Here is a 15,006-nt window from a genome sequence, read left to right on the forward strand (position 1 = left end):
TAACTCTTACTGCTCAGAGAATGGAGCGGGCGAACAGTTAAATTGGAGTGGCTCCATTTCCGCTCCAATGTCTGATTTAATGCTGCTGGTTTTGGTGGCGGTTGAGATGAACGCTGGACTCAGGTGGGAGCCTCATGCATAAATGTTAATCGGGATCCTATGTGGTCAATAGGACCCCGATGGTATTTTAACCCCCTCCAGAGCAGGGTGCCTTCCATGGCCGCCTTTGGTCAGAAGCCAGTGGAGTCTTTCCAAGGTAAGTTAAATACTTTCCTTAGTGGGTCTAGGAGGAGCAGAGTTTAAGGTGGGCAGCTGACTGGTGGCATGTAGATGACCTGGGAGTTAAAATACCCTGGGCCTGAAATTTATGCAGTGTCTGTGTTTCACCAACCACTGCCTGGAACCCGCTCCAGGTTAAAATACACCCCAAAATTCACGAGTAATATTCAGGCTGCTCAGGATTTGTGTCAGTGCTGAAAGTGTTAATGGTTAACTGTCTCATCCTTTTCCTGTTCCTTCCCATGTTCCGAGTAACAAATCTTTCTTTCCCCTCTGCCCAACCATCTTCTGTCGGCTCAGCTAAAGGTATGTGAGCTCCAGTCGCTGTCTGTTCATTGCGCTTTGTCAGTGCATGGTGTCTGAAAGCATTTGGACGATTGCTCTTCACTCAGAGGGGAGTGCTGTCAGTTATTTATCTGCATGGGAGGGCACAGAAGATCATGTGGGTGAAGGTGCCACTTCACAATTGTGAAAGATGCCATTATCTCATGACCACCTACAGGGCACATTCAGGCATGAGGGTCTTCCTCTGCAGTGATAGAGTGCCTGGAACAAATATGCCATCAGCATTGTAATGTGCTCGGGATTAAAAGTATAGAGTGCAACAGATTGCCTCCGATCTGCAGGTAATGAACTTACCTCACATCCATGGAAGGCATTGCTGGGCTTTGTGCTCTGAAACAGCTTCCCTTTGTGTTTTTAATCACAGCTAGCCCCTCTCTTGTGAATAATATATGGGGTTGACAATTGTAAACAATTTTACAACACCAAGTTATAGTCCAGCAATTTTATTTTAAATTCACAAGCTTTCGGAGGCTTCCTCCTTCGTCAGGTGAACGATTTTCACATCGTTCACCTGACGAAGGAGGAAGCCTCCGAAAGCTTGTGAATTTAAAATAAAATTGCTGGACTATAACTTGGTGTTGTAAAATTGTTTACAATTGTGAATAATATAAATGCCCTACAGAGCCAATCAACATGCGACAGGGCTGCAGTAATTTGACTTTTTCCACCCCTGAAAACTGAATGGGGCAGATCCTGACTGCGTGATAGTTTAAAATGGGTGATAGTGAGTCATTAGCCCATTTTACATCACTCCCAATTTAAGTCAATGGAAAAAAAATCAGGAGAGGTGTAAACCAGGCTACTGGCTCGCTGTCACCTGTTTTACACTGTCACACAAAGTCAAGATCTACCCTACTGTGTGTCCAACACCTAGACTGAGGGCACTGTGCTTATCTCTTAGACAGACTGTGTATCCAACACCCAGACTAACCCAGACTGAGAGCACTGTGCTTAACTCTCAGGCAGACTGCGTGTCCAACACCCAGACTCTCCCCAACAGAGTGAGCTGTGCTCCTCTCTCAGACAGACTCTGTCTGATATCCAGACTGAGTGGCCTATGCCTGTTTCTCAGATGGACTGTGTGCCTCATACCCAATCTGCATGTTTCAGTGTGCATGGTTTCTGTCCTACTTGGTGGTTCAGATGAACTAATCTTGGAGCTCATGGGGTTTTTTGTCAGTCCATGGTGAAGGTGCCTTGGGGGAATGCTTATTTTCCAAGTTCTAAACTGCCAACAGACCTCCCCCAAACAGGGTCATACTTCTTCAAATACTGACTCTTTGCCCAGCTATCAATTTACAGGCCCTTCTCTCCCCAACTACCTGCCTACAGGCTATTCTCACCCCAACTATAGGCTCACAGGCCTCTTTCCCTCCTGCTACAAATCTGCAGTATCCTCTTTCCCCATCGACCATCCAACGGGCCTGTGTCCCCTAGGCCTACAGACTTTCCTCTCCCCAACTATAAGCTCAAAGACCCCTCCCTCCAACTGGTCGACAGACTCCTCAATCCCAAAACCCACTTTCTCCCCCCACCCCGCCTTTCAAAATTCTAAACCACAGGCTTTCTTCCTGAAATACCATGCCATGGACTATCCGAATGCAGAACCAAGGATCTCATTTCTGCCCAAATACCAGTTAGACCCTCAATGGCAACTTACAGTTCCTCCACCTCCCAGAAACACCAACCTGCAGACATCTCCCCTGATACTGGCTTGCACTGAACCTGGCTGGCCTGGCTCATTTTGGACTTGCTGCTTCCCAACCATTTCCCAACCATTTCTGGTACTGGCCCTGGGTGGTGCACAGTTCCACATTGCCGGAATGTGGGGTAATAGCTGGTATGCCTCTGGTAATTCACCCAACTGGCTGTCCTTCTTAGACAGTGATCGTCTGCAGACGATCGAACTGTACAGACGGCTCAGTCGAGTTTGATTCTGTCCTCACACATGCAGGAATCAGGTTGGGGAACCCTATCTCATTGTTTTTGCCCTCTCTAACCGAGGAGCGCTTAGGTCGTTTGTAACATCCTTACTACTGTCTTGGCTGGGACCAGTTAACTGAGCACAGAGCAGGTATCAAACCTGAGATCTTTCTGGTCTTCGTGGCTCAGTACCACGTTGTTCACTTACCCACGACCATCGGACGATTTTAATCCTTTTCTCTCCCCGGTGACATGGCTGAAATCACAAACTCATCATCTCAATCAAAACAGGAGAGAGTGGGGGAAAAATACTAAAAGCTGGTTTAGGCCTGGTTCAAAACTAGTCTTGGTCAGGTTTCATTCCAGGTTTCGACTGTTTCATTTTATACCGATTTAATGCTCCAGTTGATTGTTGTTGGTCAGGACCACCTCTTGGGATGTAATTATGTATTTTTCTTTCTTAAAAGTTTACGTCATTTATCTGGATTTTACAGATGCTTCCTTGAAGGATCATTTATTCTCCAGTTTATGTTTTAAACCAAGATGCTTATTATGCCCCCTTTGTAACACATCCCTTTATAACAGGCCCCTTCTTCATAATACCCCCTTTATAACAGGCCCCTTCTTCATAAAGCCCCTTTATAACAGGCCCCTTCTTCATAAAGCCCCTTTATAACAGGCCCCTTCTTCATAATACCCCTTTATAACAGGCCCCTTCTTCATAATACCCCCTTTATAACAGGCCCCTTCCTCATAATACCCCCTTTATAACAGCCCCTTTCTTCATAATACCCCTTTATAACAACCCCTTCATCAAAATACCCCCTTTATAACAGGCTCCTCCATACAACATTCCCTTATAACATGCCCCCTCCTTATAACACTCTCTTTTTAATAATTTCCTTGTTTATAACACTTCTTTAATAACACATCCTTTCCTTATAACACTTAACAGGTTCCTGTTCCTATAGCGTTCTTCACAGATAGAAAAACGTCTCCAACCGCTTTACAGAGTGGAGGGAAATAGTGGATAACAAAGAGGAGGGAGAGAAACTGAGTGGGCGGGGGACTGAAAGCGCGGTTGGAGAAAAGGGTTCTTAGGAGGCTGTTGAAAATGGGCAGGAAAGGCTGCAGATGGAGGGATTGATGGAGGGAGTTCCAGCGTGGCTTAAAGAATAGTCACTGAGGGTGGAACGGAGGGAGTGGGGAACGGGGAGTAAACTGCCGTTGGAGGAGTGAAGGTCATCACTGAGGTAGGGTGGGGCGAGCCCGTGGGGGGATTGGAAAGTGAAGCCACGGATCTCAAAATCAATTGTCTGGGGCATACAGAGCCAATGAAGCTGTTCAAGAACAGGGCTGATGGGAAAGTGGAATGTTGTGAGGTAGAGGATACGGCCTGAAGCATTTCGAATGAGTTGTAGTTTTGAAATTGAGTCTAAAGGTGATAGAGATGCAAACTAGGATATCGGCAGCGATGGAGATGGAAGTGGGGGTTATTTATTGGTAAGGGAAGGGTAGCTCAGTCTCATGTTCACCAGGACGCTAAGGTTCTGTACCTTCGGATTTACCCCGAGATGGTAGTGGGGAAGTTGGGGGCATTGAAACCAGAGGCATGTAAGTGCTGGTGAGAGCTAAAGAGAGTGACTGACACTAGACTGAAGGAAATCTCGGTTCACCAGGCCGGGCTGGCAGTCCGAGAGTGGAGCAACAACCTTGGGATCGATGCAGAAGGTGGAGGGGTAAAGCTGGGAATCTTTGGTGTACACTTGGAATCTGATCCCCATGCTTCCAGATGATATCAACAAAGGGGCAGCGTATCAGTGATGAGGAGGAGGGGACCAAGGATGGAGACCTGGAGTAGCATGGAGGTGACTGTGTAAGCAGAGGAAACACCATTGTAGGAGATGTGAGGGGTAATTTAAAAAAGTCCACATTGCCACTGGAGAGCAAATATCAGCGTATATCAAGAAATTTCAGTGGTGGGTAAAATTTTGGAGTCAATTATTAAGGAGACAGTAACGGAACATTTAGATAAGCATAATTTAATAGGACAAAGTCAGCATGGCTTTATGAAGGGGAAGTCATATCTGACAAATTTGCTTGAGTTGTTTGAGGATATAACGTACAGGGTGGATAAAGGGGAACCAGTGGACATAGTGTATTTAGACTTCCAGAAGGCATTCGACAAGGTGCCACATAAAAGATTATTGCTTAAGATAAAAATCACGGGATTGGGGGTAATATTCTGGCATGGGTGGAGGATTGGTTATCGAACAGGAGGCAGAGAGTTGGGATAAATGGTTCATTCTCGGACTGGCAACCTGTAGCCAGTGGTGTTCCACAGGGGTCGGTGCTGGGTCCCCAACTCTTCACAATCTATATTAACGATTTGGAGGAGGGGACCGAGTGCAACATATCAAAATTTGCAGATGATACAAAGATGGGAGGGAAAGTAGAGAGTGAGGAGGACATAAAAAACCTGCAAGGGGATATAGACAGGCTGGGTGAGTGGGCGGAGATTTGGCAGATGCAATATAATATTGGAAAATGTGAGGTTATGCACTTTGGCAGGAAAAATCAGAGAGAAAGTTATTATCTTAATGGCGAGAAACTGGAAAGTACTGCAGCACAAAGGGATCTGGGGGTCCTAGTGCAAGAAAATCAAAAAGTTAGTATGCAGGTGCAGCAGGTGATCAAGAAAGCCAATGGAATGTTGGCTTTTATTGCTAGGGGGATAGAATATAAAAACAGGGAGGTATTGCTGCAGTTATATAAGGTATTGGTGAGACCGCACCTGGAATACTGCATACAGTTTTGGTGTCCACACTTAAGAAAAGACATACTTGCTCTCGAGGCAGTACAAAGAAGGTTCACTCGGTTAATCCCAGGGATGAGGGGGTGGACATATGAGGATAGGTTGAGTAGATTGGGACTCTACTCATTGGAGTTCAGAAGAATGAGAGGCGATCTTATTGAAACATATAAGATTGTGAAGGGGCTTGATCGGGTGAATGCAGTAAGGATGTTCCCAAAGATGGGTGAAACTAGAACTAGGGGGCATAATCTTAGAATAAGGGGCTGCTCCTTCAAAACTGAGATGAGGAGAAACTTCTTCACTCAGAGGGTGGTAGGTCTGTGGAATTTGCTGCCCCAGGAAGCTGTGGAAGCTACACCATTAGATAAATTTAAAACAGAAATAGACAGTTTCCTAGAAGTAAAGGGAATTAGGGGTTATGGGGAGCGGGCAGGAAATTGGACATGAAGCTGAGCTCGGATCGGTCAATGCCCTGTGGGTGGCGGAGAGGGCCCAGGGGCTGAGTGGCCGGGTCCTGCTCCTACTTCTTGTGTTCTTTAGATTTGTGGTTGGGATCAGATCAGCCATGATCTTATTGAATGGCGGAGCAGGCTCGAGGAACCGATTGGCCTACTCCTGCTCCTATTTCTTATGTTCTTATGTTCTAAATTTGGGCGTGGGTTGCACATCATCATTATGATTGGAAAATCTTGTGCAGCATGCCCTCGAATTCCCAATGAATGAGGTTCCCTATCCACAGAGCCTTTGCTTTATAACATGCACCTCCTTATAAACCCTCATCTATAATACTCCACTCCTCATATGACATGCTGCATTCCCACTTTTGTAACATGCTCTTCCAAAGCAGCTTTCTATTGGGCCTGGGACTCTTGTCTTAAGCAATGCGCGCAGAATACTAGAACCTGGCCTCTTGCCTGGGAAGGAGAGACACCGTAGCTGAATGTAGGGAGGCAGGAGGGGAGGAAGACTCTGTAAATACTTCCAAGGTGTCCAACCCTTACCCCCACCTCAAAAGTACCACTTCTTGAGTTGAAATATGGTCATTTATAAATTAAATGCTACTTTTGTTTTCTGTAATTCTCTTCCTTTGTGGTGGTTGAGGTTCGGGCAGATATCAGGTGCCTCCGCTACCTTGCCAAAGTGAGTTTAGACGGTGAGTGTTGGCAGGCCGATTTTCCCCTCCCTAACCTACTGGTGCCAAGGTCAACTGTAGTGCAGTCTGCCTGAGAGCAGCTATCTCAGCACAGACTGACCACAGATGGGATCTCCCTGCTCACCTGGCTCACCTGCCCATCCCATTAAGCCCAACTGGGAGAAGTTTGAGTAATTGTATCTTCAAGGCACCTGTCAAACCCACACTGCGTCTCCAACACTCTCCACTTCATCATTTCTAACAACTCCCTCTCTCCTCTAGCCAATCATCTTTGTTTCTGATAGAACTAAGAACACTGTAGACTCGGAGAAGGAACGAAAGGAGAAAAAAATGGAAGACAAGAAAAAGACCAAGGTTTCTCCTTGTGTTAGCATGGCTCAGACTGTTGTAACCTGAAATCAATGAAATATGCTTTGCACAGCTCTTTCCCACCCACAAGGGACCTAAAATAACAGATAGATGCTGCCACTGAATATCCTGACCCTTCTGGATGGGAAAGGATTGAAAATAAGACAGGGTTCAAAAGCACCAGAGCAATAGTATGTTTCCAAGTGAGGATAGAAACCTGGCTCCCGTTCAAAATGCAGCTGGGAGTGAACATTTAGGAGAGCACAAGAAGGTGCCTGGGATATGGGGGGAAAGAAGGGCTGGAAATTAATTCATCTCACCAACAGGACCTGACACCCTTAGAGTCTCACCAACAGGACCTAACACCCTTAGAGTCTCACCAACAGGACCTGACACCTTTAGAGTCTCACCAACAGGACCTGACACCCTTAGAGTCTCACCAACAGGACCTGACTCCTAGAGTCTCACCAACAGGACCTGACTCCTAGAGTCTCACCAACAGGACCTGACTCCTAGAGTCTCACCAATAGGACATGATTCCCAGACAGTCTGTCTAACAGGACCTGACACCCTTAGAGTCTCACCAACAGGACCTGACTTCCAGACAGTCTCATCAACAGGACCTGATTCTCTTAGAGTCTCACCAACAGGATCTGACTCCTATAGAGTCTCACCAACAGGACCTGACTCCTAGAGTCTCACCAACAGGACCTGACTCCTAGAGTCTCACCAACAGGACCTGACTCCTAGAGAGTCTCACTAACAGGACCTGATTCCCATAGAATCTCCCTAACAGGACCTAACTCTCAGACAGTCTCTCCAATAGAACCTGACTCTCTCTGAGAGTCTCACTAACAGGACCTGACTCCCAGACAGTCTCACCAACAAGACCTGACTTCTATAGAGTCTCACCAACAGGACCTGATTCCCAGATAGTCTCACTAACAGGACCTGACTCCTAGAGAGTCTCACTAACAGGACCTGATTCCCATAGAATCTCACTAACAGGACCTAACTCTCAGACAGTCTCTCCAATAGAACCTGACTCTCTCTGAGAGTCTCACTAACAGGACCTGACTCCCAGACAGTCTCACCAACAAGACCTGACTTCTATAGAGTCTCACCAACAGGACCTGATTCCCAGATAGTCTCACTAACAGGACCTGACTCCTAGAGAGTCTCACTAACAGGACCTGACTCCTAGAGAGTCTCACTAACAGGACCTGATTCTCAGAGAGTCTCACTAACAGGACCTGATTCTCAGAGAGTCTCACTAACAGGACCTGACTCCCAGAGTCTCACTAACAGGACCTGATTCCCTCAGAGAATTTCACCAACAGGACCTGACTCCCACTGAGAGTCTCGCCAATAAGACTTGAATTACAGAGACAGTCACACTAGACAGCAAATGCAGTTAAACTTGAATTTTTAAATGCCTGCTGACAGAATCTATCTTTATAAAGTGTCCTGATTATGAGGCCAACTCTTTAAAAGGGATTTCGATGGAGATTCCCCCTGTTTAGAAGTTGTTCTGTGTCCTCCAGTCCTTATTCCTGAATTTAGCAGGGTCAGAAGTCAATAGAACGCCCATATTAAGCTTCTACTGTGGCTGGAGGGGTGGGTTGCAATGAATAAAATAGGAGTTTCAGGCAGTGCTCCTCAGGGAATAGGAGGTGAAACAGTGAGTCTGCTTGGACAATCCTGCTTGTGCATGTTGGGAGGGGAGGGACCATGCAGGATTTACAGGTTAGTGGCTGGATTATTGCTTCTGGCTGCCGAGACATTTGTAACTGTTTTTGGTCTCCTATACTTGAACACTAGGACTAGGGGACATAGCCTAACATTTAGAGCCAGGACATGCAGGAGTGAAGTTAGGAAATGCTTTTACATGCAAAGGTTGGGAGAAGTTTGGAACGCTCTTCTGCAAATGGCAGTTGATGCTAGCTCAATTGTGAATTCTAAATCTGAGATTGATTGATTTCTGTGAACCAAGGGTATTAAGGGATATGGGGCTAAGATGGGTATATGGAGTTAGGTCACAGGTCCAGCATGATCTTATTAAATGGCGGAAAGGCTCGAGGGGCTAAATGCCGCTGCCATTTGCTGCATCCTGATATGCGCCACCTTCTCCTGCAGGAAAGCAGGACGTGTGTCTGGGTGATGTGTCTGTCATGGTTGAATAGCTGCCAGCGTGTGTGGCCTGTGAGTTGTGGGTGGGCGGATTGAAACAGTGGTAATGTGTAAGGGTGAGAGGAAGCACCTGATTGGAAGAGTTGAGTCCTGATTGAAAGAGCTTGTTGGTATGTGGGTGATGGGGTGTGTAGTGTGTGGTGCAGTTGGTAGGGGACGCCACTTGACAGTTGACCTCACTCACCTTGACCACTTGTGTCAAAGCATTGAACTTCTTCCTGCTCTGCATCCATGTTCATGGTGCTGTGTGCCTGGCATTTACTTTGTCCCCTGCTGCCTCCCACGCCTTTTGGGCATATGTCTGGAGGGCTTCTTGTCCCCCTTCCGCGGATATAGGATGTCCCTCCTTCTGTCCACCTCTAGCACTAAGGTCTCTAGTGCAGCAGCAGAAAACCTTGGTGCCACACTCTCACAGGCCCGGTACAAACTCAGATCGGCAGATCGGTGAGGTCTGGCGTGCAGATTGGAGGATGTGGGATTTAGTAATGCGCAACCTTTGTTCAATGTTTTAACATAACTCATCATGTTTGTAAACATAGGGACGGGAACTGCATCTGTGTTTTGCATGTGCGACGTCTGATCTCCATTCAATTGTCTGATCTCCGTTCATACTCCATGCAAACAGCAGACTGTTATTTTCAGCAAATAACAGGCACGAGCTACCTTTAAGAGAGTTTTAAGAGACAGCCTTTAAGAGGTTGGTGCTCCCCCTGCTGGTGGAAAGTGCAAATTACATGGAATCCTCGTTTAATGCTGATTTCCAACGTAGATTGCAGGTAAGTCCTCGGGCCTGATGAAAGTCTCGTCCTGCCTGGGCAAGGGCCACTGGGCGCAGGCTAATAGCGGATCCCGCTACCCCCTCCCAAAAACACCCCTGTCCAATTTTCCCCCCATTATCTCGATTGGCTTTTGGCACAAATGTCTTTTCTGAGCTGCTAAGAGATCCATTCTTGACACTTTGTCCATCAGCAACTTTAACTTTGATTTAATTTCTTTCCACGGTCAGCCTTCACCAACAACAGCCAAGGAGGAGAATGAGGAGGACCTGCAATTCCGTCATATTTTCGAACAGATTGCAGGAGAAGTAAGTATTACTGGCTCCTATTAATGATTCCTTCTCAGTGAGGTTGGGCTATTGGAAAGAATCTTTCAAAGATATTATTGGGTATTTCTATCATTTCATCTCATAACAAAAATTTAATCTCAAAATTCAACTCACTTAAGTTTTGTTAATTTCATGTTGAGATTATTTCTAAAGAAGATGCTTTAAAGAACACTCATCCTGTTCACCTTATCCCTCTTGACCATTTCTAGAATGGCCAATTTGGAATCAGAGATATCAGAGCCAGATGTAGTACTGAATGAATTATCCCTGATATCAGAGCCAGCTGTAGTACTGAATGAATTATCCCTGATATCAGAGCCAGATGTAGTACTGAATGAATTATCCCTGATATTAGAGCCAGATGTAGTACTGAATGAATTATCCCTGATATCAGAGCCAGATGTAGTACTGAATGAATTATCCCTGATATCAGAGCCAGATGTAGTACTGAATGAATTATCCCTGATATCAGAGCCAGCTGTAGTACTGAATGAATTATCCCTGATATCAGAGCCAGATGTAGTACTGAATGAATTATCCCTGATATCAGAGCCAGATGTAGTACTGAATGAATTATCCGTGATATCAGAGCCAGTTCCAGTACTGAAGGAATTATCCGTGATATCAGAGCCAGCTCCAGTACTGAATGAGTTATCCTTGATATCAGAGCCAGATGTAGTACTGAATGAATTATCCGTGATATCAGAGCCATCTCTAGCACTGAAGGAGTTATCCCTGATATAAGAGCCAGCTCCAGTACTGATGGTGTTACTCTCGGTATCAGTAGCTGCTGCTGAATGTGTTATTCCTGGTATTAGTAGCTGCTACTGAATGTGTTACTCCTGGCATTAGTTGCTGCTACTGAATGTGTTACTCCTGGTATTAATTGCTGCTACTGAATGTGTTACTCCTGGCATTAGTTGCTGCTACTGAATATGTTACTCCTGGTGTTAGTAGCTGCTACTGAATGTGTTACTCCTGGTATCAGATGATCGATGCTCGGGCCCTTATCTGGATGGAATTATTGGATATTCACAGCACCTGAAGCAAAAGCTGACAAGGATAATGTTCATGATTTTGACAGCCCCCAGGGAGAGGTGTGCATCAGAGTGACCACATGACTGGTGTGTTAAAATGGAAGAAAAGGTCAACTCAGAGGCAAAGTCTGTAACATAATGTAAGCCTGTAGTTTTGTTCTCCACAGGACATGCAGATCACTGCAACTGAACTGATGAACATCCTTAACCGTGTTGTTAAAAAACGTAAGTACAGATTAAACAAGAAACTTAATACCAACCCTGACCAGTACAATAAGGTCATGCGAGATAACACCCAATACCCACACCATTACCTCCGGAGTCCCCCAAGGGTCTATCCTTGGCCCCTTCCTCTATCTCATCTACTCGCTGCCCTTGGTGACATCATCCAAAGACATGGGGTCCCAATCCCTACACCAACCAATCACTGCTCCTCTGCCTTCCAGCTCTCCTGTCGCTGGCCCTAGCTTGTGTCCCTTTTGGATAAGCCCACGGCCATGCCTCTCTTGGCATTCTCTGAAGGGCCCATTGAGGCACCTGTTGCTGCCTCCTTACAAGCAGCAACCCCAATTGTCACATCCTCCTCTCTCGCTGACTTTCCTACCCAGCACACCCACTGGAGGCTAATCTTGTCAACCTCGTCCCACTCACCCCACGCACCACCGGCCCCTTGGACTCTTCCAGTGGATCAATCAATGCCCCTCTCTGCATTTCCCTCCAGAGTAGTGGAGAACGGTTGTTTTTCAGACTGGAGGGAAGTATACAGTGGTGTTCCCCAGGGATCGGTATTAGGATCACTGCTCTTTTTGATATATATTAATGACCTGGACTTGGGTATACAGGATATAATTTCAAAGTTTGCAGATGTCACCAAACTCGTAAATGTAGTAAACAATGTGGAGGATACTAACAGACTTTAGGAGGACATAGACAGACTGGTGAAATGGGCAGACACATGGCAGATGAAATTTAATGCACAGAAATGTGAAGTGATACATTTTGGTAGGAAGAGTGAGGAGAGGCAATATAAACTAAATGGTACAATTTTAAAGGGAGTGCAAGAACAGGGAGACCTGGGGCTGTATATACACAAATCTTTGAAGGTGGCAGGACAAGTTGAGAAGGCTGTTAAAAAGCATATGGGATTCTGGGCTTTATTAATAGAGGCACAGAGTACAAAAGCAAGGAAGTTATGCTCAACCTTTATAAAACACTGGTTAGGCCTCAGCTGGAGTATTGTGTTCAATTCTGGGCACCACACTTTAGGAATGATGTCAAGGCCTTAGAGAGGGTGCAGAAGAGATTTACTAGAATGGTACCAGGGATGAGGGACTTCACTTATGTGGAGAGACTGAAGAAGCTGGGGTTGTTCTCCTTAGAACAGAGAAGGTTAAGGGGAGATTTGATAGAGGTGTTCAAAACCATGAACAGTTTTGATAGAGTAAATAAGGAGAAACTGTTTTCAGTGGCAGAGGACACAGATTTAAGGTGATCGGCAAAAGAACCAGAGGAGACATGAGGAAACATTTTTTTACGCAGCGAGTTGTTATGATCTGGAATGCACTGCCTGAAAGGGTGGTGGAAACGGATTCAATAATAACTTTCAAAAGAGAATTAGATAAATACTTGAATGGAAAAAATTTACAGGGCAATGGGGAAAGAGCAGAGGAGTGGGACTAATTGGATAGCTCTTTCAAAGTGCCGGCACAGGCACAATGGGCTGAATGGCCTCCTCCTGTGCTGTACCTACCATGATACTATGATACTATAACATAATTGCAAGTTGTTATTCTTGTTGAGTACGTATTGGTTAATGGGATCCCTCAACTATGAGACAGAATCTTAGTACAGTACATACTGGTTAATGGGATCCCCCAGACTGTGTGAGAATGTTAGTATAATACATTGGAACATAGGAATAGGAGTAGGCCATTAAGTCCCTCAAGCCTGCTCTGCCATTAAATTAGATCATGGCTGATCTGTACCTCAGCTCCATTTACCTGCCTTTGCTCCATATCCATTAATACCCTTACCTAACAAAAATCTATGATCTCAATCTTGAAAGCTCCAATTGTCTCATCGCCCACGGTCTTTTGGGGCAGTGAATTCCAGATTTCTACTACCCTTTTTGTGAAAATATTTATGATTTCCCTCCTAAATGGTCTGTCTCTAATTTCAAGATTATGTCTCCTCATTCTTGATTCCCCCATCAGAGGAAATAGTTTCTCTGTACCTACCCTATAAAATCCTTTTAACATTTTAAACACTTCAGTCAGATCATCCCTCAATCTTACATACTCAAGGGGATACAAGCCAAGTTTATGAAACCGGTCCTCATAATTTAAATCTCTACGCCCAAATTCATTCTATTGACTCTGTGCTGCACCCCCTCCAAAGCCAATATATCCTTCCTGAGGTGTGGTGCCCAAAACTGAACTCAGTACTGCAGATGGGGTCTGACCTAGGCTCTATACAACTGAAGTATAACTGTGTATTCCAGACTTCTTGAGATAAAGACCAGCATTCAGCAATACAGCTATATAAAGCCCTCCCATCTGGAGTACTGTGTACAGTTCTGGGCACCGCACCTTAGAAAGAATATATTGGCCTTGGAAGGAGTGCAGCGCAGATTCACCAGAATGATACCAGGGTTGTAGAAGTTTGGAACTCTCTTCCGCAAACGGCAATTGATACTAGCTCAATTGCTAAATTCAAATCTGAGATAGATAGCTTTTTGGCAACCAAAGGTATTAAGGGATATGGGCCAAAGGCAGGTATTTGGAGTTAGATCACAGATCAGCCATGATCTTATCAAATGGCGGAGCAGGCACGAGGGGCTGAATGGCCTACTCCTGTTCCTATGTTCCTATACCTAGGTTCCAAGGGTTAGATTATGAGGAGAGATTACATAAACTATGCTTGTATTCCCTGGAATATAGAAGGTTAATCATAGAATGGAATCATAGAAAGTTACGGCACAGAAGGAGGCCATTTGGCCCATCGTGTCTGTGCCAGCCGAAAAAGAGCTATCCAGCTTAATCAAGTCTTTCCAGCATTTGATCTGTAGCCCTGTAGGTTACTGCACTTCAAGTGCACATCCAAGTACTTTTTAAATGAGTTGAGGGTTTCTGCTTCTACCACCCTTTCAGGCAGTGAGTTCCAGACCCCCACCACCCTCTGGGTGAAAACATTTCTCCTCAGCTCCCCTCTAATCTTTCTACCAATTACTTTAAATCTATGCCCCTTGGTCACTGACCCCTCTGCTATGGGAAATAGGTCCTCCCTATCCACTCTATCTAGACCTGTCATAATTTTATACACCTCAATTAAATCTCTCCGCAGGGGTGATTTGATTGAGGTTTCTAGGATATTGAAAGGAATTAATAGGGTAGATAGAGAGAAACTATTTCCACTGGTGGGGGAGTCTAGGACAAGGGGACATAACCTTAAAATCAGAGCCAGGCCATTCAGGAGAGAAGTTAGGAATCATTCCTTCATGCAAAGGGTGGTAGAAGCATGGTACTCTCTCCCACAAAATACAGTAGACACTAGTTCAAATAATAATTTTAAATCTGAGATCAATAGATTTTTGCTAGCCAAGGGTAATAAATGATATGGAGCTAAGGTGGATAAATTGAGTTAGGATACAGATCAGCCATGATCTCATTGAATCATTGAATGACAGAACAGGTTCGAGGGGCTGAATGGCCTACTCCTGTTCTATTTGTACCTATTCCATTAACCTTTTTGATTACTTTTTATACTTGTCTACTTGCTTCAAATGATTTGTGTACTTGGACTCCCAAGTCTC

The 15,006-nt window shown here is 45.2% G+C and overlaps 1 protein-coding gene across 1 annotated transcript in view; it reads left to right on the top strand.

Moving 5' to 3' along the window:
- The window catches only part of capn3a (calpain 3a, (p94)), a 214,451-nt gene that overhangs the window by 179,685 nt on the left and 19,760 nt on the right, over positions 1-15,006 (top strand). Inside the window, exons 14-16 of the mRNA XM_067991181.1 lie at positions 6,777-6,869; positions 10,060-10,137; positions 11,363-11,420. Coding sequence (XP_067847282.1) covers positions 6,777-6,869; positions 10,060-10,137; positions 11,363-11,420 — 229 coding nt within the window. The remainder of the gene's footprint in view (positions 1-6,776; positions 6,870-10,059; positions 10,138-11,362; positions 11,421-15,006) is intronic.

The sequence above is a fragment of the Heptranchias perlo genome, chromosome 10 (assembly GCF_035084215.1).
Source record: "Heptranchias perlo isolate sHepPer1 chromosome 10, sHepPer1.hap1, whole genome shotgun sequence".
Lineage (NCBI taxonomy): Eukaryota > Metazoa > Chordata > Chondrichthyes > Hexanchiformes > Hexanchidae > Heptranchias > Heptranchias perlo.